This window comes from Monomorium pharaonis, chromosome 4 (genome assembly GCF_013373865.1).
Source record: "Monomorium pharaonis isolate MP-MQ-018 chromosome 4, ASM1337386v2, whole genome shotgun sequence".
Taxonomy (NCBI): Eukaryota; Metazoa; Arthropoda; class Insecta; order Hymenoptera; family Formicidae; genus Monomorium; species Monomorium pharaonis.
The window spans coordinates 22,127,046-22,154,838 of record NC_050470.1 but is presented as its reverse complement, the minus strand read 5'-3'; the positions used below and the strand labels follow the sequence as shown (position 1 = coordinate 22,154,838).

The 27,793-nt window shown below is 40.8% G+C and overlaps 2 protein-coding genes across 2 annotated transcripts in view; one reads left to right on the top strand and one right to left on the bottom strand.

Annotated features, from left to right (window-relative positions):
• The window catches only part of LOC118645149 (E3 ubiquitin-protein ligase MYCBP2-like), a 110,377-nt gene extending 82,665 nt beyond the window's left edge, over positions 1-27,712 (bottom strand). Inside the window, exons 1-16 of the mRNA XM_036285658.1 lie at positions 27,306-27,712; positions 26,661-26,724; positions 26,342-26,581; positions 26,059-26,212; positions 25,788-25,990; positions 25,387-25,704; positions 25,146-25,313; positions 24,842-25,060; positions 24,450-24,651; positions 20,858-24,372; positions 20,509-20,776; positions 20,131-20,417; positions 19,714-20,039; positions 19,516-19,622; positions 19,231-19,440; positions 18,870-19,014 (exon numbers count right to left, since the gene is read on the bottom strand). Coding sequence (XP_036141551.1) covers positions 18,870-19,014; positions 19,231-19,440; positions 19,516-19,622; positions 19,714-20,039; positions 20,131-20,417; positions 20,509-20,776; positions 20,858-24,372; positions 24,450-24,651; positions 24,842-25,060; positions 25,146-25,313; positions 25,387-25,704; positions 25,788-25,990; positions 26,059-26,212; positions 26,342-26,581; positions 26,661-26,724; positions 27,306-27,400 — 6,521 coding nt within the window. The 5' untranslated portion in view covers positions 27,401-27,712. The remainder of the gene's footprint in view (positions 1-18,869; positions 19,015-19,230; positions 19,441-19,515; positions 19,623-19,713; positions 20,040-20,130; positions 20,418-20,508; positions 20,777-20,857; positions 24,373-24,449; positions 24,652-24,841; positions 25,061-25,145; positions 25,314-25,386; positions 25,705-25,787; positions 25,991-26,058; positions 26,213-26,341; positions 26,582-26,660; positions 26,725-27,305) is intronic.
• On the top strand, positions 157-18,260 carry LOC105833140. The gene is made up of 3 exons (XM_012674621.3): positions 157-464; positions 6,364-7,156; positions 14,642-18,260. Exons 2-3 carry the CDS (start codon positions 6,944-6,946, stop codon positions 16,004-16,006), a joined length of 1,578 nt encoding a protein of 525 aa, XP_012530075.1. The 5' UTR covers positions 157-464; positions 6,364-6,943; the 3' UTR covers positions 16,007-18,260.
• Positions 27,713-27,793: the final 81 nt, after the last annotated feature.

Below are 27,793 nucleotides of genomic sequence, written 5' to 3'. Positions count from 1 at the left end.
AATATCATTTAATAATTTTTATATGTTATACAAAGGATCATGTATTAATTCGGAGATTAGGCCAAAGATACTTGTTGAAAAAGCTTTCGGATTTTGGTAGAGAGAGGCAAAGCAAGAGAAGCGAGAGCACGAGATGCGCCGCAACGGAGCGGAGGACGTACTGAGTGCCGGTCGAGGGAGGGAAGTTTGCCGAGCTCGGTGGGGATGCGTTTTACTCTGGAGGGAAGAGACGGGTGGCGTAGGAGAAGGGAACCAGGGAGAAAGAGAGTGAGAGAGAGAGAGGATACTCTCGTGTCGCGCGATAACCATCGCCGAGGTGCAAACCAGCCGCGAATTCGAAAGGCATCCAGTCGCTGTTCGCGCGTCGACGACGACGCGTCGCGAGGTCCGCTCGTGCGCGGTAATTAACTTAATAAGAACCGAGCTCACTCCTGCCCGGCGCAGAGTCCGCGCTTCATCTCGTTGTAAGTGTTCCCATCCGTAAAGAAAGCCGGCGTAGCCGGCTTGAGAGAAGAGTGTTCTGGTGCCGATGTATATAAAACGGAAATGATTCTGACGATGAAAGGAAGGAGCTTACCGAAATACATGATCACTCGACAGCCAAAAGTCTTGTGTGTCAATCAGTGTTACGAAGGGTCGCGAAATTGAGCGAGGGGATTTTCTTCTTTAAACTTCTCCCCTCGTGTCGGCGTTAACGGCATTTCCCGAATACAGAGAAATTTGCAAAACGTTTTTCTTTTTCCCCCTCCTCCACCGATATATAATCCCAAAAATTCCCACAACGTGGCACGCGAACGTACATCTTCTCACGACGCAATCGTTGCATAACGCGATTCGCGTCATCGCGCGTCGGAGTATATACGCACTCCGTGCTTTTCCGCCGAAGACCACGCAAAAAAGGCGCTCGGTCTGCCGGGTCGTGAAATAAAGCGCGGGTCGAACCGCGGCATTGAACCGTGAAACCGTGATCAACGGTCGACGGCGGCCACCAACGTCGCCCGTCGCGCGACGAGACAAGAAATTCCGCCTGGCCGTCGCGACGACGGCGACGGCGGCGGCGGCGGCGGCTGTGAGTTTGTTCCGTGCGATCGCGCGTCCGAGGGAGGCTCGCTCGAATGGATCATCGTAGAAGACCGTAATACTTGATTTCCCACGTGGCGTGGTGCGGGCGCGCTATCTCTTACAACCGCGCCAGCTGCAGGGCCGATTAATTGCCCGTTTCTCACCACTGACGCTGCCCCGTCCCGCCCCCGGAGAGGAAAGAATCGCCGCTGCCGCCGTCGAGAGGGCTTAATTGTCGCGTCACGCGAATAAGGACGACTACGTTACCATTTGTCGTACAAACATGTCGGCATGTGTGCCGGAGTTATGCTGATTGCTTAAAGAGTAGAGAGAGAGAGAGAGAGAGAGAGAGAGGCAGAGTACCGATGTGTGCGCGGAATATATATGCAGAACTTTGTGCGAGAAGCTCGTAAAATATATTTTTCTCTCCTTTCTCGCAGAGGAAAGATTTTCCATTAACTTTCCGTTACGTCAAGCTCATCGTGCGAGAAAGTAAAATATTGACTCGATCGTGAGAAAATGCGCGTCACGAAAATTTTCCTTACGACCGACGTCGAATTCTGTGGACGTTCGACGTCTGAGGCGGGGCCTCCGAAACTGCACCGCAAAATTCCGGAATGAGAAGGAAATTTACATTCGTGCCTCTCTCTCTCTCTCTCTCTAAGGGTTCGTGATGTTGAAGTACCCTCGGTTGGGCTTTACCCTTCTCGCCTACTGTTATCTCGAAATTGAAAACAATGCCGCGAGACTAAACATTCCGCCTGGCGTTGCTCTCTACGTTGCATGCATAACGTTATATACTTGAGTTACGAGGCGCAGGGCCGCAGCGGTACGAATTATGTGCCGCGCCTGAATTAAACTGGAGGAAATGTTCGAAAGATATCGCCGGCCCCGGCGGAAAACATCAACCGTTAAAAACTACTTGCTAGATATCGCGCGATTAAGAGGGGAAAAAAAGATATTTGCAGACGCGAAATTGATTAAAAGCATATTTGCTCTTTGACTTGTAGCGATAACACGCTAAGATTAGATCATTTATCGATCGGTAAAATAAACACGGCTGAAAATGCGACATCTCTAATAATTTTGCAACTGTCATTTTGCTCGGATTTCGCGCGATGCAGGATAAAGATGGAAAATTATATAACGTAACGGGTCCCTCGCTCAGTAATTTGCTTTGTCTTGGAAATCGATTTCCGAAATATCAATTTATATAATCGGGTACGATTTCGCTCGTCGAACGAAAAATTCATCTTCCAAGTCGACAAGCGTAAAGTCTTCATTACGTGACGGATTATTCGTGCGGAGGCAGGAGAGGGCGGAGAGGCACGAAGAAAAATGTGCCGTTTAGAAAAGGCGGTCGAGCGTGTTCTCCGTAATGTAGGTTATCGTCAACTCCGTGCCGATATCAGTCGTGTGTCGCATTAAAAACGTGATATCGATAACGAACAAAACCAATATTTTTCGTTCGCTTTCGAAAGCACCGCCATTCGTTATCGTAACAAACATGGAAATGAGCAAGTGCGCGAGAAACACAGGGTAGACGCGCCTCTGTACAAACCTGCGCTCTATTCAAACAGAATCATCGGACCGTTACAACATGCCGTATCGCTTGACACACGTGATTTTATTTTTCACACGCGCAAAACCGACAGTTCGATCCTGGCGTGTTCGGCTCGTCATTGGAAATGTTCGGCTGGTACGCGAGGCGCGAGACGTACAACTGCATTCGAAAACAGCGAGTACGGTGAAATGCATTAGTAACTAATCCAGCTAAAGAACATTGATGGATAATTTATATTGATCGCTAGGTAAATTCAAGCCATTTAAAATTCAAATTGTGAAAATGTAAATTAAGCCAGCGAAATTATTAACATATAACAATTTTAATCGTCAAAAATTGGTAATAGCACGTCTGCATGTTTTTTTTTTTTCGGAAGAATGCAATTACGTGCGAACCAGTAGAGAAATGAAAAAAATGTGCAATTATTTGGCATTTTCCGACGCATCTATTCTATTTTCAATTACGAATAAAAAAAAATTAATGGCAAAATGGGCTCGTCGCTCGCTGGAATGAAAGTGCAATGAAGTGGGTCGGCGATCTCGGAGTTTCGATAAAACTTCAAAATGCATCCGTGTTGACCGAAATTGCGACTAAAACACAGCTAAAACGCCAAACGCTCGAAATACAGTACTCGAACTTCAGTTGAATTAGCTAAACGCGACACCGGGAGAGAGAGCTTATCAATAATCGATGTACGCAGCCCATTGCTATGTATTCCTCTTTCCTCTCTCCCTAATAATACCGCATTAATTCATCAACCACGTCATGTGCACCTCTGGTGACGACCAACTTTATACAAATCGCATCATTTTAATATGTAAATAATCGAAACGGGTCACGACCAGCGCTCCATGAAACTCGACCAACTATTTCCTCGCTATAATGAGATAAACGTACTACTATTGGATTGTATATATAGGTCTTGAAACTATTTAACAATTTCGCTATTTGTGTTAAATTATAGTAAACGCGTCATGCATATATAAAATTATAATATAAATATATTCCGAACGAGAAGAAAAAAAAAATAAAGATAAGGGAAAAGAGACAACGTATAATAATTTTTTTTATTAAAAGAGAATTAAGTATTCTCTCTTTAACATTTATCTATCGAGAACACGGGGCTGAAATAGAACCTTTGCCGGTCAAATCATCGCCGGATTAACCCTTGTCTCAGATCGCAGTCCTGAAATCCTAGCTTAATCCCCCGCAGTACGAAAAAATTATTCCCTCCAGGATCCTCCAGTAAGCTACTGTGAGGGGTGAATCCTCGGTGTTCCCCTCTACTATTTCTCCCTCCGATCTGGCTTCGTTTATCGTTATCACCGCCTGCGAACGCTTTCCCGGGAGAGTGCGGACAATTCTTACAAGTCGCGGCGATAAAACGGATGGGAAGATAAGACGATGCCGAAGGAATAAAGGCGAATATCTCGAAACGGGGGTTGAATGGTGGGCTGCTCGCCGAAGATCGTCATCACCTTTCTCTCTCTCTTTCTCTCTCTCTCTCTTTCTTTCCTCAAATTGCATACAGCCGTGAGGATCGCATACGGTATTCCGGTGAAGTCGCACCCAACCGAACGGAGCGCGAAAAGTCGACGACTTGCCACACACACACACACAAACACACACACACACCCCACATATAATACGTACATTGCCGGCGAATCGACGTGATATTACGAACGAGAGAAAGAGTCACGTAATCGGAAACGATTTACTCCTACACGTACCTTACCTACCTATCGTCCCGTGTCGCGTGTCGAAGAGGCGAGGGAGGCCGACGAGAGGGACAGCGCAGCTATCTGTTTCTTTCAACCGCGTGGTTTTTGGAACAATAAATACGCGGGCTTTTCCGTTTATCTAATCTCAAGTCTCGAATATCCATTAATGAGGCGTAAATCAGACTGGCCGAAACGTTTAATCGTCGCATGGAGGTGGGATTCGTTCTATCGTCGCCTCAGAATTTACATCTTCGTTTCCGTTCGGCGTATCGACTTAGTTATCGAGCTCGCGTTCCTTTTTTCCCCCTCTCTCTCTCTGTGTGTGTGTGTGTGTGTGTGTGTGTATGTGTATTCTTTGGTTCTATTTCTGGCCTGCTTCGCTTGTTCGTTATAGTTACCGTAAAACCGACGCCCAGTGTGACTCGTTAATTAATGGTACACGAACGATCGCCGCGCACTTGTTCTTTCTCTCTCTCTCTTGTTTCCCTCTTTCCATCTCTTATTCGATCGTTATGCCGAGAAACAAGGAAATTCGTTGATTGAAAATAATCTATGGGCAATGTACGAGGTTTCTCACGCGATATTATTATCTCTGTTGTTGAAAGCAAACGATAAGAGGATGAGTAATGAAACAAGAATTAATTTTACAAACGTGGCAGAACTAAAAAAAAATCAACGTAAATATTCTTATAAAAAATGTAAGAATTTACTTTATAAAATCCGATATTCTTTAATAAATGTAATTTACTTGAGATACATTATTCATAAATTCATAAGAATATATATAAAAAGATAATGTATGCAAATCTTAAGAGTTTGAGACTTCTAATTCATAAATTTTGTCAAGCTTAATATTAAGGTTAATTTTTCTATAACTATTATAATTAATGCAACGAGTAATTAGTTTAATAAAAGCACCGCATTAAGAACAAGGTATCTCTTCGTTACTATTGAAAGTGGAGCGAAAAGCCGAGAGACAGACTGAAAACCGGACCGGAAGAAATTTCGAGCGGTCGTCGTTCGAAGGACTCGATCGTAAAGGCAAATTCTTCTCGAATCCTTTGAGTGAGACCGCCTTTCATTCACAACGCTCCTTTCACGTTTATCGATCCCGTTTGCTTCAACTTCACGCAGTTTCTTTTTTTTTTTTTTTTGTTATTACCCAAATGAACCAAACTATTTCATCAAGAAATAAAGACATCAAAGATGCATTTCATTGATTATCTATGACAATTTTCTAAATTACACACACACACACACACACACACACAAACACACACAATACTTTTTAGTGAAATTTTCAGATTGTATCTATTTGACTTCGTTAGTTAACTAAAAATTAAGGTTAAAGAGCCGATTAGTAAGACAATTTCATCGTTGCAATGCAAAACTATATCAGTAAATAACCGAGAAAAGCATGTTCGCGAAACGCTAACGCGAAAAGTTTATAGTAACGGCAGTTGACATATTTGTACGATAAACAGAACCACGTCATGTCGAGCGAGAGCACTCTGATAACGCAGGAATGTAGGCACGATTAGTCACGCAACGGTATACAGTGGGAGAGTAGCCGAGTGGCAGATCGCGGATTATCATTATCGGATATTGCAACACTGTCGTTTGATGCAGCGGTATCGCGTGGGACTTTTCAACAGTTCGTCCGTTCCTATATGATCGAGTATGATAACGCAACGTAGTATCACTGAAAGAGAGAACAAAAACGTTATTATGCGACCTCACATCTTCTTGGAAAAATTGTCAACTAATTTCCGCAGTGAAACGTTCTAGGCAAATTTAATAGAAAGAATTCGAAAAGTCGTCTTTTTATAATTCATGACAATCGTAAGAAAATGGGTTATTAATGTATGTACAGAAAAAAATATATAAATATACAGGAAAACGTCCTCCGTGAAAATACAAGTTTTTGATATATGAAAAAAAAAAAATGTAATGCTAGAGAGAAATAACAGAAAAGAATGAGAAATGCAAGATTTTCTAATTTCTCTATCCTTACAGAGACGGACTATCGTTTCCAGAGGAATAAGATCGAAGAGAGGAAGAACCAGTGACGAGACACGTACGTACACAGACACACATAGGACGCGATGTTCGGGAACGTTGCACCCTGTCACCGACAAAATTGGATCGCGCCGACGTCCGAACGAGGAAGCGAAGCATCGAGACGAATGTCGTAGTAGAAGACTTCTCGGGTCGGTGGTTCGAATGAACCTGAAGGATACTTATACTGGACGATCGTCGTCGAGAGGCATGAATTCATCCAGAGACGGGATGCCCGATTATGATCGAATCACGTAATGTTGCGTGGCATATGTCACGTGCCACGTTCAAGTCGAGATAGTTTTTCGCGGTGCAAGCGGGATTAATTACGAGTACGAGTCCAGTCAGTATTTAATCGCACGCTAAGCTAAGGCGTAAATTGAAAGCGTCGGATACGACGGCGTAGATTTAAAGCACCGACATGTCGGGGCGACCTAACGGTCGACTCGATGTGGAATTGCCTGACGCCGGCTTGGTATAAAACAGCCGGTAATAAAGAAGAAGTGGCGTGAAGGCGAAGAGGGAGCCCTTTGAGCGGATGGCAGAAGGAGAGAGAGGAGGGGAAGAAGGAGCGAGCGAGAGGCGCAAAATGGGAGCAACGAGATATGTGTTAGGCAGCGCGATCTTAGGACTTTTTTGGAGCAGCTTATTCAAGGGCGTCCTGACCAACTCCACCAGCAGGTGCGACTATCCGCCCTGCTCCTGCGACCACTACGGCAGATTGACCTGCGACTGCAAGGAGGAGGGCGAGGTAGGTTTCGACACACCAACCAGTATCTTCGATAACTATTCATGCGAGAATCGATTTTCGATTGGATATCGGTTTGATACCGCGTGAAGCCAATAGGATAGCGAATGAAAAAAAAAAATTCCGTTCTCTTTATCAGAAACGTATATCTAGAGAGTCTTTCGACCCCGAGACAAGAAAGTATATTTTCTCTTCTCGTATTCCAGCTCATCATATTTTAACTCGAAACCCGACTCTGTTCAACACGAACGAAAACATGTAACTCGAACCCCTATTCGTATAATGAATACTTACACGTTTCGAGTATATCATTTATAATTACAGTAAAATAATACAGCGCATAAATTATTAACAAAAATAATTATTATCTATTAAATGTATGCTCTCTTGTTATATTTTATTATAATTATTCGTTTTTCCATTTTATTCATTGCTCTCGTATTCTTGTTTTTTTTTTTGCACACAAAAAGAAAAATTCTCCCACACTTTCTGATAATATTAAAAGAGAAGGTGGTATTATGGTCCGTCGTTTACATTGTGTACGATAACTTGGTTAATAATCAATATTTTAAATTGAAAACTTAACACACATTTCTACTCGCCAATGTGTGTCATTTAATCGATTCTAGACTCAGAATCATAAAATACTTAGGATATCATTTATAAAAAGTGTGACGACACTGCATAATGAATCAAAGAGAAATAAGGATGAGAATGTGGCTTCTCTCTAAAAAACAGATTAAAAAATTTTGTTTAAAAGAAAAACAAAGCTTTCATTATAAGATTATATATTCAGAAATAAAGAGAAAATATTGCATAATATATGCAAATATATGTATGTACACATGATCTCTCCAGTATACAGACTGCGGTATTATAAATCTATAATACACTTAATGCAAACTGTAGATTAGCAGTAGAACTAGAATAAACTTGTCGAATAAGTATTTCGATATGACGAATATATTACGAGTGGCCGCAATATCTACAAGGACCATAATACTCTAATAATTCTCTTCTAATATTTTTTCATGACTTTTATGTGAAAACGGAATTTTATTGATATCTATTTTCCGGTAGAGCTGTTCGAAGCTCAAGCACAGATTCTAAGGTTAACTCGGTTCTTTTCATTCTGGATGGTTTCAACGTCCGACCAGATGAAGGTTGTCCGATCTCTGTCTCCGATCTTTCCCAACACCTCTCCACCTTAAACGATCCGAACGATCCGCTGAACAACGATAGAAGAATTTTCGCGCGCGCGCGCGCGTATTTTCTCTTTCTCTTTCTCTTTATTCCAACAACGAATTCGTACGGAAACCGCGGCGGGGTCTATCGCTATCACACGAAAAATCTCAGACAATGCGACACGGGGCTCTGTCTACCCGTTCTTTGTTCCACGAGGGACGTTATTCCATTTGCGAATTACCCGATGGGGAGATAAAAGGGCGGTACCGCGAGTAGCTTCGTGCTTACGGCGAAATCGTAAAACCCGATCTTTCCCGTGGTCAAAAATGGAGAATAAAAGAAAAATACTATAAAAAAATATTTCCTCGGGATTTCAGTGATACCTTCGGTGCCACGTATCGCTCGAAGCGACGAAAAATCGAGAAGTAATAATCGCATCCCGAGACCCCGCTTTATTATTGTTGTCGTTATAGGTAAACCGATCGAAGAAGCCTTAGGTAGATCAGAAAGACACAGAAAGGGAGAAAATAGAAGAGTGATCGGCCAGAAACAGGCCTAATCTCCCAACTACGTGGGGGTTCTCGTAAATTGTGAGGGTGCCAAATGCGACGGAGGGCTGGAAACCCCCATAAATTAGAGCGTGTTTACGCAAATCGGATAGGGTCTCGCACGGGCGAGAAGGGTAAAGGCAAACAGGTAGATACGTACACGTACGGTTACGAGGTAGGATGGATTCGCCGATCCTTCTCCACCCTCTCGTAAATGTTTCGCGTTTATCCCCCGGCGGCCACGCACTCTGTTCATTCGAGCGGGGAAAAAAATAGCGGGCGATCCCTCGGCGATCTATGATCACGCGAGCTGTTCGTTCCTTCTACGGCCCCGCGTTTCCGACGCTTCCGGCCATCTGCGGATATTAAAGGAGCACCAGCGCCGCGATCAAGAAGGAGCGTCTATCTACGTGCGCTGGAGGCACGGATGATTCATAATCGCAACGCGATATCGCGATAACCGCGGGGCCCTCGCCAGTCGGGAAAACAGCGCTTCTCGCGCAAACCGAGAACTTTCTTCGTGACGCGCTGAAACCGGAAGTTGTCCGGAAGCCCGTATTCGTTAAATCGAATCGAATACGCGAACGAAGGGAGGGTGGAGGGGGAGCGGGGAGGTAAAGCGAAGAAACACGCTAACGCGAGTATTATCGCTTTTTCCACCGCTGGAATTTATTGAATAAATTTGGAAACTCTCTCGCGGGGTGATGAGAGTTTGAAATTCGACTTTGCCAAAGTTTCTTTCCTCCGTTCCTCCGTCTTACTCTATCCGCGAGCGTTGCTCTTTCCGACTCGCGTCTTTTTCCTCCGCGGTAGAGAGGCGAGCAGCAAAATACGAGGTTGAAGTAATACGATAAGAAAGTAATGAATGCGATTTCGCGGTAGAGCATGGAATATACGTGTGTGTGTGTGTGTGTGTCGTGATTAATGATTACACGACTAGATAAAACAATCAACCCCGTTACTACAATTAAAGTCCCTCGTGTTATTTGATTTTAAAAAATTCCGAGATTTTATCAATTTCACACGCGGGAATAATTCTGGTATATCGCGGTGCGCAAACGAGTCTCGCGTATTCGTCGCACGGAGAGAAAGAGAGGGCGGAGTACGCGCGCGACGGAAATTTAATCGCAGCCCCACGTTGCTCCAAGCGCGACGCGAGCAAATATTTCGCGATGCAACGACGTTGTTTTACTGCGCAACGTACCCCGGACGAAGGAGATAATGTTAACGCGCGTCCTCGCGAGCGTCCCCCGCTGTCATTATTGTTCCACGATAAAGCGTTCTTTGTGCCCGCTCGAGTACACGAGTAGCGTGCATGCTGCCGCACGCTGCCGGCGATTCGACAATACCAATAAAATTCGCACACGCGTGACGAAATGACCACCGGAAGATTGCGAGCTCGAGAAACGATCTGTCGTATATATACGTATGTATATATGTATTATACTTCTCTATATATAATAGATATGTTTCTGATACGCTGGCAGTTTCGACGGCCTTGCACTCGCGCACGGATACGAGAAAAAAAAGTAAGTCGTGCGTGGACTTTATCGCCGAGCGGAAGATATAATAACGCGGATTACAAGAAAGAAGTGGCTCGCTAACGATAAGGGATATAAATTGCTCGAAACGGGATTGAATTTCTGTTGCGCGGCTAATTGGTCGAAAACGTGCTTCCCATTCATCATCGATGACATATCACGCGTGTGAACTCATAATTACGTTGCAACGGGGCACACGAAGGAAATGTGATGGAAGAGAAATTTTAAGGCAAGCAAATACTTCAATATTAATTAATATTTTAATGTGACTCACGTGATTAAAACTCTCTTTTTTCTAAATGCTTTGTTTCTTAAAAAATACAGAATTATAAAATAAAAATTAGATAAAAATATATAATAATGTAAATATTTTAGGACTTTAGGAAATTTTAAATACATTTGTAACAATTTAAAGCATAAAAAAACAAAAATATATTTTATGTAAAATACTCAGTTTTTCAAATTTATAGTTAGTGATAGCGATTTTGTGCGCTTTCTGAAAATATTAGCTTTTAAAAAATATAACTAATAAAGAATAAATTTCGAGTAAGCAAAAACTAGTATTTAGATAATGAAAAATAGAGACGTATCTTCAAGTGCCAAGTTTATGATTAAGGATCGTAATTAATTTATATGTTATATAAAAGCTGCTATAATAACAAAAAATTTAAATTAAAACTGGCAATAAAAGACCCGATTTACAAGTAATCAAAAACACTTTAAACTCCTTTTAACAATGGAAGACGATCGATGGCTCCTCCGGGTACGAAGTCCTTGGTCGCGCCTTGAATAATTGACGAAGAGTATAAATAATTGAAGCTGCCTTTTAGCAAACGCGATCTTAAACTTACCCTCACTGCCGTGACAAGAGAAACGACAGAATAAGACACGAAACGACGAAAAAAGAGAACATCCCGGTTAGGGGTGTAAAAGTAAAAACAGCTGCAAATATTGTCGGAAACGTAAGGGTACCATTTCCAAGGAAGAGACGCGCGCGGTTATGAAAATACTTGGAAAATGGAAAGATACGCGGAGCGTAGTCGGAAACCAATGTGCCATACTTTCCACGAGAAAATTGTAACGGATAAAAATGCACCGTTAAGTAAATAACAATCAATCTTCGCAGCGACATAGTTATTCGCAGTTATTTCGCGGCATAACAAGCTAAAAATAAAGAACATGATTGTGACGGAAAATTAATGAAGTACTCCGAGTGCAAAAGTACTTCGTTAAGTATCTCTATTAATGAGAAATCGAATCACCGGTCTCGCGCAAAGTGCTGATTAAAATAGAAATAATAATCATGTATCATCGACAGAGCTGTCATAATTAGACTTACACGGGATAATTGAACGAAATTAATAGCATCGATTATTCTCTTCGCACTACAGAAACTATTAAACGCACGTACAAGTCCCAAAAATTCTGACAATATGACTTCCGCGAGCGAATTTGATGTCACCGCGGGGGAATTGTTGCGCGTAAATTCTTTATGGATCATAAAAGAGCTTTCGGTTCCATTTCTGCCGCTTTCCGTTCGCCGTTTCGTTTCCGGTTTCAAAGTGAGTTCCCTTCGTCCTTTACCTCGCGCGGCAGAACCCGGCAATCGCGTGTCTCCCCAATGAACATAATCCTACCCATTAAACCAATCTCATTTTCATTTTCATCCAGTAAAGTGTCCTATTCGGCGGGAAGCCCTCAAACCGTTCCACTGAACGTTCTACCGTTCGATTAGAAATGAAGGAAAGTACTTTCGACTACTGCCATAATCGGCATTAGATCGCTCGCAATTTCTCGCAATCGCTCGCGGATTATCTCTTGACGAAATCGCGCGTCCCGTCACGGATTTCTACGCGAATTTGCAGCCGGGGGAAAATGTCACGCGGCGAACATGCAAAAAACGGGAAAACTAGTTCGCGGCGAACTAACGCGCGCGCTCGAGTTTAATTCCCACCGGGAATCACTCCCCCTAGTAATCGACAAGCGCACGCTCAGCGCGAGAAAAAGGACACAGGGTCAGGAACGTGACGCGTGAAAATGTCTGGAGAATACAGAAAGAAGCGAAGTCTACCATCCATAGAAAGATTGCTCGAGCGTAACTAAAGCAGAAAATATGAACGGAATAAAGATGCGTTTGCTTGAAGGTCGAAAGAAAGTGCCATCGCACAGTACCTCGTAGTTCCCGCAGAGCTTACCTCACGTTTCCCACTAAACGCGCAAAATTCTCTGAAAAGAAAATTCAGATGTCCTTTGGGATCCCGCAGAGTTACGACAATGATTCGATCTGCGGCGACCGACCTATTTATTTGTGAATTTTATGTTTTTATAAGGCATGTCGAATGTGTTGGATAGATAAGAAGCCATTACGATAGAAGGACCAATTACGTTTTTCAATGCGATCGCCTTGGGAGGTCAACATCGAATTTTCCGGAGATGATCGTAATTTCTAAAAGGATCTGAAGCTAATAATTTTTGCGCATTTTCTCCGCATGTCGTATGAAAAGAGTCGACAAAAAAATTATTGAACGGGACGTTTTCGTAGAAGAATGTCAATATTTTTTGCATATATGTACCTTCGGCCCCACGTAAATTGTCCCCAGACAAGATAAAGATAGACTTTAGTTCGAAATAAGCAAGTACAATACGTTAGTTGATAATCTCTGCTCGACGTCGTCCGTCCAAAAAGTAGCCTTGGACAATGAGGGCAGGAACAAAAGAGGAAGTTTGAACAGAGGTAGGACGAATGGGGCAAGACATTAATGCGTAAGAACGACAGGGCCTTGACAAAAAGAATAGTATAAAAGCCCTTTTCTTTCATCGGCCTATGTCGCGCTTTTTTTAATTTCTATTCTCCATTTTTTTTCCACTCCACAAATTCTACTTCTTTTTTTTTTCTTCATATTACAATCTTAATATACGGATTTCTTTACATAGCGGCTTATCTTCATCTGCATTTACAGAAAAGCATGAGTGAAAACTTGTTTTTATATGTATACCATAGGTACAATGATAATAATATACTAACCAGTATTTCTCCTGTTTCTCTCGGAGTACAACAGAATCGATTAGGCAGAGGAGTGAGATAATTAATGAGAGCAACATATGTAGCCTCGAGCGACGCACGCGAGATATATAGCGCCGGGCTCTTTGTAGAAATCAGAGCTGCAGAGGATCGCGTACATTTCGCGATCGAACTGTTTGATACACTAGGTGTCGGCGGGCGTTATCGGGCGACATTCCGACGTCACGACGAAAGCTGCAGCCGGCGCGGATAAATGAGCCAACGAGTACATCGCGAGCAACATTCCAATAACGTGGCGCACGATGCGAGGGTATGCGATGCGCGCTGCGCAAGCCTCGCGAAATTATCCGTGCCGCTTTTCCTTCGATCCCGCGCAACGCGCAGTTGAAGTACAGAACGATCTCTGTTCAATATATCGAACGTGCAACGTTTACGCGCGCGACACGTGACAAGTTCGCGCGGAGCGGATAATCCCGCGCAGTCGTCTAATTCGTATGCAAGGGCAAACACGTATTAGCACGCGCCAGAGCGGAAAATCCAACAGAACCGATAGCTCGATGTAAATTCGCGTGAGCAGTTGATAGGCGAAAAAAAAAAAACCTGGCTAGAGGAAGGAAAACGTGACTTTCGTTTAAATCGCTAATCTCCCGCGACTTGTATCTTCCGATCCAAAAGACGCGAGACACGGAAACGACACGGTGTCGCGAAATTAAGCTTCCTCCGTTATCATGATAATGACATTATTCGCGGCAATTAGCGAGACTGGGCGCGCACGTCGCGAATAATTAGGATAGTTAGACCTGCTTGCAATTATAGCTATTCGATCCCCATTAAAGATTACCTCCCTCCCGTATACTGCGTACCAGATTACATTAGAGAGCATTATTATATTACTTCTCTTCTTAATCATTTCAAGGATTAATCCCTCGGCGAGGAAAAAAGTTATTATCGCGACTGTCTCTAATATATCTTGACGTGAAAAATATCTTTTATTTTATTTTATTTTATTTTTTAAGGTAAAAAATTATCTATGCCAAGTTGATATAATTTCGCAATTAATATTCCATAGAACTTTAGTTATTACAATTACGTCTGCAGACCTTTTTCTATATACACAGCCAAATTAAATATAGACAGTTAAATATACCGTGGAAATAATAAGTTCCTAACAAAAGATGATTTCAATTTGCAGGAATTAATCTTAACCACGGAGGGGGATAGACAGCTGAGTCCGCATACCAGCAGGATAGTGGTGAGCAACTGCTCATCCGTGATTCTCGCGAACTCGAGCCTGGTCTCGATGACCATGTTACGATCGGTGGACCTGGTTAACGTGGCGAATCTGACTCTGGTCAGGCAGAGCTTCGAACTGTCGCCCCACAGCACGCGCACGCGGATCTCCGTGCGGAACAGTAGCATCGACGTAATGCCAAGTTTCGTCTTTCGCGGCGACGTCGAGGCGATCACGTTCGAGAACGTACGGATCGGCCAGCTGAGTGCCTTCTCGTTCGCCAATTTGATTCACACGGACAACCTACGACTGGAGAACTGCCGCGTCGAGACGACGGAGGCACAGGCCTTTAAGAAGTTCGAGGTCGGCTACCTGCACGTGATAGGCGGCACATTCGGCGATCAGATGCCGAGTCGCACCATGAACGATATCGAGGTTTATCACAAGTTCATGTTGGACGGCGTGAAAATGGGCGTCGTGAGGAGCAACGCCTTCATCGTGAGGAGCCCGCGCACGGTGGCGATACAGAACTGCGTGATCGACAACCTCGAGAGCGAGGCTTTCGACGTGACCGCGCAGGGCGCCGTTATCATCAAGAACAATACTTTCGGCAGCATCAGCGTGGGCGCGTTTCTCGGTATTCGGGCGGATCATGAATCCAGGTCGCCACCGTCATCGTCGTCCATGACGCACGACCTCATGTTCAAGAACAACAGCGTCAGCAGCTTCGAGGAGGGCTCGCTGATGTTCGACCGCACGAGCTTCCGACCAGAGCTCGACAATATCCTCATCTCCCAACAATGCGACTGCCAGATGTTACCCGTATGGAAGAACTACGTACTCAACTACACGAATGTTTATTCGCGATTTTACGCGAGGGAAAACTCGTTAGTGCCGCCCCAATCGCAACCCCAGGAACCCATCAGCGAGACCCCGGAAACCTTCCTGTGTCTGGACGGCGGAACGAACGGCACGCCGATCAGCTTCGTCGACTACGAGACGCGTCACTGCTCGCTCGGTGGCTCCATGCTCGTCTTCATATTAATCATCGTGGGTGCTATCCTCGCTCTGATAGTGTGCGTGTGTTTGATCGTCTGGTGCTGTCGAAGGCGCCGGCGAAACAATAGAAAAAAATGGATCAGTGTGCCGACCAATGCACCTGACGTAGTCTCGAAGAAGAACGGCGTAATCGGGAGAGAAGCCGCGACGTCCGGCGCACCGGTCGACAGCAGGATAACAATGGTGGTACCGGACGGCAGACTGTACCGAGAGACGGAGTTCCATGTGATCGTCGAGAAGGCCGAGCCGCTCACGACCGAATTGTAACGAGACGCCCCGGGCGGCTCGACGAGAAGGCCCACAATCGTCGCTCCCGTTGAAGAGGAACTCGAGTGGGCGGAAACGTCGAGCCGCTTTAGAGTGTACAAGCTGTGAGAGCTATAACAGACGCTAAGCGATCGGCGCCAGTGAGGAACAGTAACCGTCAAAAAATCTAAATCTGATGTGCTCGGAAAAAAACATGAGAAGAGTCTTTCCAACAAAAGAGAGGAAAATTCTTCGAATGTTAATCGCGTGCGTAATATGGACTACATAAACCATAAACCATTGCCGCTTGAGACTTATACTAAAACGCGAAATGTACGCAGCCCCGAAACCGTGTTTTTCATTCTCGTTTTTCATTTAATCGATCATCTCTCTCTTATTACAGTACAACTCAGTTCGTAAGCCTCCATTCACACATTACGTGCGGCCGCCGATTATTCGGACCGCCGCGTTCTTTTCATTCCTCGGGCCGTCTTTTAAATGTCGTAAAAGATGAAACGAGATACTCGTTGATGCGACTTAGGAAACAGAAAAAGAGTGAGAAGAGCATAACTCTGTAGAGAAAATTAAATTCGCTGTCTTGCGTAAGATACGCGATTGGGCCGACCTTTCGCATTCCCGTTGCTTTAAGTTCATCGATCGATGGTGATAGCGCGGACGAAACATTAGTGAGCGTTTCGAGCGAAAATCACGGTACGAAAGGACCAACAAGATGGGACAACTACTCGCTCGGACAGCTGTGCCATTCCTGGAGTGACACAATATGTAATTCGTGTTCACTCCATAAAAATTCTGATCTCTCGAATACAAAAAAAAAAAAGCGAATGGACGGAGATAAAACTCTTCGCTAGGCTTTCATATCAAAATCGTTTCAAACTATCGTTTTTATAGAGAAAAAGATTGATAGCAATGTGACACGTTAAAGAGCGAAAATAAATCAACAAGATCAATTTATTAAGATTAAAAAATACCCCACACCTCATCCCAGTGGCAAATTTATAAATTAATGACTAATATTGTTTGATAAATTGTGACAAGCGTTTCCAATTCTTCTTTTCAACTTTAAAGTTTAGCCTCTTATTGTAAATAATAATTACGTCAATTAATTATTCCTTTTAAAGCATGCTCTTTAATATATGTGTCCTTTAATTAATTTCATTAAATATAAAAAAAATCATATTTTTAATCAATTTTAAATAAAAAGAATACCTTGGATGAAAATGTTAGTTTTGAGCCTTTGAAAAATGTAAATTCGCCACTGCTTCAACGCTTTCGAAAAATATGAGATCTGTTAAACCGTAAAACCAGTGATTTAATTTTTAACTCTCATACTGCGATAAATTCGTTATCATGTTACTTTACTTTAATGTTTATGCATTTATTTAAAGCAAAGATTCACTGTGAAACTTTGCGATATAAGAAAAAATTGTTGTTACTGTTATTATAATTTATATTTAATCTTAAGTAAGTCGCGGTAATCAAAATGTTACGATTGTTTCGCAGAATTTGCTGTATGTTAATGTAACGCTGGAAAAATTTCTCAGCAAAATAGGTGATCTTATAAACCAAACAAAAATTACTTCGAATGTACATCCCGCCATATAGCAATATTCTTCAACGCGTTTGATCTATGCGTATAATGAAAATATTTTGAAAGACTTGATTATGAGCGAACGTATTCCTAGATCATAATCGATGAAAATAAATAAACGTTTTCCTGTCCCTTTTCCCTTTTAATTAAAAGGAGGCATGTATCACGATACCGAACTAATATTTTGATAATCATAAAAAGGCATTGCGCCGATTACGGAAAAAGAAGTAAAATAAAGCTTGTCGGAAACAGTAATATATCGTACGATTAAAATTGATTTATTGAACAGAAGGCCCAAGCACTCGAAGTACTTGAAGACGGAGGTAAGCAACGCTTCGTCTCGAGCGCATGAAGAGAATGAGCCTCGGAAAACTTTTTGTGCCTCTTATACTCGATAACTCGAACTCCACCAAGGTAGGTTTTATTAGCATCCCGCTAATAATATTGAAAGATCAAAGTCTAATATGCCGCGACGTATGCAAACCGTATGCGCTGGTATGTATGCGTGTATACGTGTGTAATTATATCATTGTGGTGAACAAAATCAGTTTATAATGTCATATATAGTTATATTATCGTGAAACTGTGATATAACGACAGCCGCCGACTATATAATTTGTTTCGCATTGAACGATTGAAGATATAATAAAGCCGATACTAATAATATATTTGCTAATTATATTAAGATTGTTAATGCCTAAAAAGATCACGTGCTAATATACCCTCTATTAACAGGTATGTATACTGTTTCTTATATTGGCGAAAATTAATTTTATTTATAGTATCCAAATATTAAAGATATAATTGCAAGTAAAGTAAAGGCAATCATAAAATTGCAATTAAATTGCGATTTAATGTAATAAGTCACACAAAATTTAGATCAAAATTTCAAACTTTAAAAATTTTATATGTTTATGTTTTACCAACAATTCGTATATGCCACTGTGATTGGATAATATTAGACATTCATATACATTTATGTCCTATTTATCACAGCCTTATTTAAAATAATTTATAATGCCGCGAGGAATGAATAAAACATCGTTCCACTGCAATCTTTGCAAGATAAAAAAGAAACTGTATGTATCAGGTATCAATTGTAAGTAAAAAAATATGGAAATTTCTACACATATAAAGTATCATGAATGTAACAATAATATACCAATTTTCGATACATCAATTTTTCATAAGATGACAATTTTATCAAAATTTTTATTACAACTATACAGTTTCTTTTTTTGTATTTAAATATCAAAATTAATATTAAGTACTTACCTGTATGGAAGTACACCGTCGAGAGCCTGTGAAACTGTAGGTGGCGACGCGAGTGCAAATCCTCGTCCTAGTAATACCGAATGTACAGAGAAAATCCTCTTTGCTGTTTCCTGCATCGACTCCAAGTCCTCTTCAACCTCCTCCGCTAAAAATTGTATCGTAAATCAGTTTAACGAGTAAAAGCATATATTATTCTTTATGTAATTGAAATAGTAAATTTTCGAGATTTCTTCAAAAATGAATTAATCACAAACATCGCCAAAATATTAAAAATATATATATTAATATATATTATAAACATATATATTTTATTTATTAATTTATTAATTCAGAACAAAAAATTTAATCATGTTATACTTACAGGATACTGGAGGCAATGATAAATTCTTCTTCATGAGACTAGCAGCGCATGCTCCTCCAAGGAAGGACAATTCAATTTCTAAATTTTTTAAACCATGGCCGGATGTTATCCAATCGTAACCAATAACTAAACATTTAAAGCCATATGTGATTGAACTTTCATTCTTCATATAATCAGATGCAGTTTCCAAGGAAAATATTACTTCATTTCCTAAACACAAAACAATTTATTGAGAACATTATGTATTATATAGTATCATATATTTTTAATTAATGTTGCATATACCTGGCAACACGACAGCATTTTGTGGCCACTGACTTTGAACATTACTTAACTTATGTAATACTGGCCAATACAGAGGAACATCTTCGCCCGTAATATTTGAAATTGTCCTATAAGGATAAAAATTAAACATACATATAAAAGGAAGGAGTTTAATATGCTTGTATATTGTATAAAAGTGCGAAAAAACATTTTATCTACCCTGCGGAGGAATTGGGAATTATATTTGGTATATAAAGCTGTAGATAATCTTCCGGTTGTGAAGTTCCACATTCTGAAGTAAATTCGACAGTTAACCACTTTACTGTTTCCGGAAAAGTGACTTTGTAAGATGATACTGTCGCCGGTTTATAAGGATGGTCGCTTTCTAGCCAAGTATAATGATTACTAGTGGTAATTGGAGGAGCAAAGTGTGATTGAGTTTCACTATCTTGGGATATTTGAGAAGTTCCCATCGTGGACAGTAAATTTAAAGCTGCAACATGGGGCAGCATCTCTTGTATTAAAGTAAGAATTTGTACGCTGCTCTGAAAGATGCAAAATAAATTTATGTTTAAAATTTCTCTTGCACATTATCTAAAAAATATTCGAATTTTAAAAGTCTTTAAAATTACTTACTCTAGGATCTGATGTAGCTAAGGGACTAATGTGTGCCATTACTAGTGGCAAGAGAGTCGTTACAAAAGTCGCATTACCAAGAACTTCATTAGCTATTACTTCTTCTGCTCTTTCTCTTGCTAGAGAAAAAATTTCATTCGACCGTTGAATGATCGTTGCGGTCATGGCGAGAGTACATTTTCTCGCTTGTACTTCCGCCATGGCTTTATTCGTGTGTTGTCCGTCGGAATCTTGCGGATTTGAATAATATAAAATATGCGGTATTTGACCTCTCGTTTGTGTTGTGCCTGCAATAGCATAGCATGTTAATACAATCTGCATACTGTATAATATTATATATTTATTTTTTCAAATGTAAATACATATATTTGATATTACCGTTAAAACTTAGAGAACAAGCCGTAAAGGTAAACGTTGTGCCATCGGCTCCCTTGACAACGCTTAGGCCGCCGTCACCGTTACTAGTTCGTCCTCCGCGATTTCGTAATCTAATAGCATATTTAACATTCTCTTTTATAAGCACTGGTTTGTCAAATTTCAATTCTACTGTATCATTAGTACAGTCATCCGGTCCGAAGGATCCTCTTGTAAAATCTAAGCTACTCCAACGCTGAGTGTGTGATGGATCATTACCAGTGTTATTTTGCTAGTATAATAAAATAATCATAATTAAAGTCACAAAGAATTCAAATTTACAAATACGACAAAATATTTATATATTACTTACATCATCTAATAATTCCAATTCATAATCATATACTCCTGCTCCTCCATAGATACCAACACCGGCTATAAGAATGCCTGGTCTATCGACGGAAAAGCAAATAGCATCTGGAGAACCATTACCGGTATTCCACGATCTTGACTGATTTGTTCTTGTAAATCTTGAAGGCGTCGTATACATGAGTCTGCCACAAGCTGCTTGCAGTTCGTCCTCATTTCCGCTCGATTGTGCCGCCAATTCAGCGATAACTCGCGCTAATAAATAACAGCAATGAAGAACCAATTCTGGTAAAGACTGAGTTTTTTCTCTACAAAGATTTTTTTTTACTGGTATCAGTATCAGATCCAACAGTCTATCGAGTACTTCACGGAACGACCAATTCAAGACCTCCTTACCGGAGCTCTCTACTTGAGATTTGTAACTAATTTGCTCAACTAAAATTGGATACTGATGACTTTCTGTCGAATTCATCATAAGCAGACCGGCATTGTCAGATGGGCTGAGTTGCCGCTTCACGCTGTCGCTGTTATCCATAATGTTGCTCAGAATTGGAAACGTACATCTAAGTCGTATCGCCGAATGGCACAAAGAAGCTAACACAGCCGAAAGGAGACGATCTTTTGTAGTTGTACCTTGTTCTTTATCGATATCTGATAACAACTCGCATAGGGAAGTCCACTTAAGATATGCAGTAGGATAAAACGCGTGGTAACAAGCTACAAACGTTTTGTGACATTCGTCCAGTATGCTGTTTGTCATCTTATTTCCCAAAGTGCTACTAGAACTTTTGTTAGATCGTGTCTTTCCTTTACTTTTCAAAGTAATCGGTAAAGAATCCGACAAAATTTGGCGTAATAATGCTCGCACTTCGCCTATGCATTCCGCCAAACGCACTGACTCTGGAGGGGTTTTTTTATTGACGTGGTTGGGATAAATTTCATTAGTATATGTTCTAAGCAGTCTTAAGCTGGCTTTACTTATGTACACTAATCGTTCCATTTCGAGCATAGTGTGAGTCGATGATGCAATATGAACTGCCACATCGGCCAATGTCGCTTTCAATGTGTTCCAACTCCACTGAAGGAGAGATATCAAGGATTGGAAGCATTCCTTTGTAACGGTCCTACTGAATTCTCTCTTCAAAACGTAGACAGGTTCAACTTGGTCTCTCTGCCTGTTTGATGTCTGATTTTCAGGTGTCACAACGCGATACAGTAATTGTGGAATCTGTCCGGCGTTAACGTCGGTGCCGTTGTTAGATCTTTTAGAAGACTTGAAATAAAACATAACTTGATCTTCCGCTGTAACCATACCTTGTCCACCAGAACCGCAATCGCTGGAAGGTCCACCGACTTTAGCCCATGCCACGTACCACCTGTTTGCTTGCAAAGATATAGGTTCGTCAAATAATATCGAATATTTCTGTCTTGGACCACATTCATACGGAATCTCTTCTGTCTCTGCAAGAAGCTCGCCATCGTTCTCTTGATCGCCACCATCAATTCCGATATCAAACAGTTTGATTTTTGCAGTATATTCACCTCGACCGCCAAACAAACCGTAGCCTCCCAATATAATGTCCGTGTCAGGCATAAATCGAATTGCTTCAATCGAATGAGCGGAATAACCCCATCCTCCTCCATGACTTTCAAATCTGCTAACGGTGACGTAATCTTCGCGGCTATAAACTTTGCCATGCATCGATTGATTACATTCGCTTTCTTCAACTATCGATAAATTTTCATCTTGAGCTTGAGTTAATGTATCCAAACAAGCTAATAAATGCATTGCGGCTTGAGAACGCGTTACAAAACAAGTCGAAACAACTGGAAGCGCCAAACCTGGATTGAGTATGGAAGCCTCCAAACCAGGTATTGTCCTAACTTCCGTTGATATTATGTTATATAAACTAATCTCGTTATTTATTGAATTGAAGGTCCAAATAACGTTGTATAAAGGATCCAAGCATGCTGTGCAATTATTAAAATCAACTTGATCCACACCGCTGTAACTGTTGCACGTTCCATCGCGTTTGCTTATTACCAGACTCTTGAAAGAATTTGCATGCTCATTCTGATGAGGTATCAAGATAATACAATTTTTATTTGCCATAACAGTACTCCTTGTCAAACTAATCGAATTTATCTCGTCTATTTTAACATAAGTTTGATCGCCAGCAGCACCAATCCACGTTGCTCGTCTACCCCATCGAGGACCAATATTCGGCACTACATTCGGAAAACTATGCCACGGCTGAGAGCGATCGGTACGACGATTTATCTGAGAGGTAGCATTCGTAGACTCATTTTGACCATTCCACCAATTCATGCCGAGCTGTCCTTTTTGGTATGCACCAAACGTGTAAACTTCACCTTTTGATGTAAGTATAACGGTATGATTGCTCCCAGCAGCCACTTGAGTGGCAATAGTTGGTAATTTAACTTGAATCGGTCCTGCATGTGCCACCAAATCGCCAACGCCCAACTGACCATATATGTTACTACCAAACGTATATACTTCTCCATTTTGCAGAAGTAACACCGTATGATGCAAACCACAGGACACTTGAATCACAGAACTTTCGCTAGGAATAGGAACTCTAGCCGGTGGTATGCTAGCAATTCTTGCAGCATCGCCTCGTTCCACATCACTACCGCCGACGCCTTCCTCGAGAGCCGTGAGATTAACTCCCAATCCCAATGCTACTTTTTCTGGAAATCCCTTTTGTATGACACTGGGACCGGCTACGCGCTGATTATTCGATCCTTTCATTTTTACTCCATACTTGACAGTACTCGGTCCTGCTTTACTTCTTTGCCGTTGTTTTATCTCACCCAATCGTCTCTGCAGATATTCTCGGAAGTTGGAACCCGATATGCCGTTGCTGCAGCTCTTCCTTGCGCAAGTTCGACAGCATCCACATTCCGCACATCCACTGTCTCCTTCGCCACATCCGCATTCTTGACCAGGATTCCGATCGGGACGTATACTACTCAGACATGATATACTATAACCGGTACATTCTCTACAAATCGTGCAGACCATACAAACACGATGTCTCCACTGATGTTGCCCAGGAGGACACATCCCTCTCGTTTCCTCCCAATCTTCCACAGGATCGACACTTTCTTCTTCGGCTATTATCAATTCATCTTCCCCTGTACCCATTTCCATCGCAACTACTGTCACTTCTTTATTCACTGTATGCACTGTTGTAGAATCACGGCCACACTGTCCCTTATTATTAATACCAAACGTATATAGATGTCCTTTGTTAGTTAATGCAGCAGCATGAGCTTTTCCTAACGATACACGAACTATAGATACGTCCTTTAAATCGGTAACTAAGCCTGTCACTGGATCGCTGTGTAGTGTATCTTTACCAAACATTAGTAGAGAGCCATCTTTCGTAACTAAAGCAGTAGATCCGTTATTACAAGCAGCGTCCACAATAAACTGACCTTCCACTTTTGCCATTTTCTTTGGTTTTACTGGTTTTGGTTGTCTACGAACTTTATCTTAAAATAAAATAAATAGTTATTACAATTCTGTAATATTATAGATTACTATTACTATTATCATATTTATAACTTACTACTGTCTCCATCTTCTCCACGTCTAGCAGTACCCGCAAACAGCACAGAACCATCCTCCATGACTATAACGACATGTTGACCATCATGACCTGCTGCAAAATGTGTAATTCTTGGACCTTTACCAAAGGTAAGTTCCAACCACCTATTAGGCCTTGTATTGGTCTTCATGCCTAGGCAACTTCCTTTTCCGCTATATAATAACTATAAAAAAATATTAGATACTAGATAAAATATACTATATGTGTGTATATATATATATATATATATATATATATATATATATATATATATATATATAATACAAAAATATATAAATATCAAATACATATTATGCATGAAATATTGAGCAATTATAACAGCTGTTTAAATATCCCTTATATACAATACTCACTTTTCCAGATAATGTTTTAAGTAAGCCAAATTCCTTTCCTGCTGTAACCATTGCAATTTCATCATCGCATCCTGGATTCAAAGTGTGTGTTGCTTGTTCTTCATCAAATATAGCATATCCAAATATATCAACGCATTTTCTTGCCAATTTCAGAGGTAATTCAGAAGCGACTGTCACAGGATTACTCAGCGTATTTATTGTACGTACCACGAAACCTTCCTGTTAAAAGAAAAAAAAATACAAAAATTGAGTAAAATAAATATAATATTTAAATACAATATTTATATACAATCACGTTAATTACATCTTTGCCAGCTGTTATCATTCCTAAATTTTCACCATCGGAGAACATTACAGAGGATGACCAATCTTTTCCTTCCAGCACAGCAATTCCAGTTACTATAAGCGTTTCTGCATCAATAATTAATAACTCACTTTGTTTTCTTGGTGCACATTTAAAATATAATGAATTCTGTAAATAAAACTTTGTATAAGTAATAGATTATCAAATCTAGTGCAATAATAAATATTAATATGAAACTAACATTAGCGTAACCAAGCCATCCTATTTCTGTCGGATAAAAATCTGCTTTATGTATGTATATATGACCCCATATTGTACCACCGTGGCCACTTCCAATTTTCAATAAACCACGTGATGTATGTAGATACAAATATTTTCCATCACTCACAAAACTACGTTCATTCAATACCATATTGATAATCTCATTTGGTAACTTAAGCATAGAGGTATATATCTTGGAACACTTAGGAACGCCATATGTAATCCAATCTGGTCTCACGAGTTTGCCCAACAAAACGGCGTGAACACTTCTTTGCAGAGACGTTAACACACATGGCATCTAAAAAAAATACAAAGTTAACTTTTATAATATATATACACCATGTCACCTGACAAATCAATGTTACGATCACAGCAATATACCTGAATATTTTGTATCGCTAATGCTCTAGGAGACATAAGCAAAGCTGCTATTGCTGCCAAAAGTCGCCCAGTATCTCCTCTGACTACAACAAGACTCAATAAACAAGCACAAGCAACAGCTGTCAAGTGACTGCCATCATTAGCAGCGGCTGATTCAGGACCATGAGACGTTGCAAGATCCAGTAACAGATCAAATAGTGGATCTAAAAAAAATGTAAATTATTAAAAAATTTGTCACATTTAAGAAAATCAATGATTTAAAAACACAAACCAATAACGTCATCTGGTTCAGATTTGAGGCCTTCTGGTAGTTGTCCTTGTAAAACATCCAGTAATGCCGAGAGTGCTTTTGTACACAAGACTGGATCGATTGTTCTGCTCTCTCGCATCAATGTAAAAACACTTCTTAAACCAATACCTACAATCTTTATTTAAAAAAATTTTTATAGCTGTGTATAATACATATTACATAAATTATAAATGTTACAATACACAAACATTAAACAAATAAATATCACAGATTAAAAAATTAAAGAAATTAATTTTGCTTTTACCTTTGGTAAATTTTGTATAGTTGATATTCTATCTTCATCATCACTTTCGGTATCTATAGTATCACTAAGGTCTGGTGGTGGAGAAGTACAATTTGATGCTCTATAAATCTCGCTCGACAATTTTGCATGTTTTTCTAAAATAGCACTTCTTGCGCTAGTAAATACAGCAAATGCTGAGGCATTACAGGATGTTTCTATTTCCGGTGGCTTATTGTAATTTAATTCTCCATTTAACTCAATCTATATGTAATAAAAGTATATGAGCACATATTGTATTTTTTCCCAGAAAAATTATTAAAAAATTATTAATTTTTGATACCTTTTTCTTATCTCGCTTGCGGATAATTTTATTCTTTTTACATTTTCTCCATTCTCCCTTATTCCTAAGAAATAATTCAATTTTTTAATTTAAACTAATTGGTATATGTAACAAACCTAATAAAATGTTTTACAATGCATATAATTTTATTTGAATTTTATAATAAAATTATTTTTTATAAATAAACAAAGCAATTCAATTACAGTAATAATTACACAATCAAAATATATAAAAAATATTTCTGTTTAATCTATTTGTGAAAAACTTGGACGAGTTTTTCTATATCCATAATTAAAAATTTTAATATGTTAGGTAAATACGATAAGAAATATTTCTACTACACTCATAATGGAATTAATGAATTATCGAAAAAGGTTTAGATAAAGAATAAAAAGAAATAATCAGGCTAGATGATCCGTAATAAACAAAAAATTTGAGGTTACGTTCTACGTCAGTAAACGCGTCATTCGATTAACCCCGCCGTGTCAATGAAAGGTTTTCCTTCGACCGGGGATCAAATTACGTGGTTTTATCGAGAAGTCGACCGATCAAACGGCAAAAGAGACCGATCGACAGTGAAGTCACCGACGACGGCGTCACGTAAACAAATCGCGGGAGAGGTTATACATCACACTTTCGTCGCACCTCTGCGCCTCGGCGACGTTCTTGAAGAGATCGTAAAAACACTTGGCGTAGCTCTCGGGTTCAGGCAGCAGCCTCTCGTTGTCCCCGGACACCATGGTTCACGCAAAACTCCAGGTATATGAGTCACCAAGTCATTTTCGTGACACTATTGATCGCTGACACTCACTGGCCGCCTTCCCCATGTGATAACGTTACGTATCCCGGGGAATTCTCTGGAGAGAGAGAAAAATACGGGAAGTTACCGCGACGACGACGACGGCGATCCGGCTACGACACGGACTCGGGATTCCCTCGCGCACCGCCGGCGATTTACTTTGCGACGTCTGCCCGTGGCCACCGCGAGATTCAAAAACGAGACGTCTTCGCTCCGTTCCGCGTAAGTTCGGTCTTGAACAGTGCCAGACTACGATCGCCGCGACTTCGATAGTCGACCGGCGCGGTTATCGCGCGCGCGGCGATAAAACGGGGGCGAGCTCGCGCGCGAGAAA

Excerpts from the sequence above, each read along its gene's own strand:
- LOC105833140 (XM_012674621.3), top strand. The coding sequence starts at position 6,944 with ATGGCAGAAGGAGAGAGAGGAGGGGAAGAAGGAGCGAGCGAGAGGCGC. Across the intron at positions 7,157-14,641 it reads ACTGCAAGGAGGAGGGCGAG|GAATTAATCTTAACCACGGA; the intron begins GTAGGTTTCGAC and ends TTCAATTTGCAG.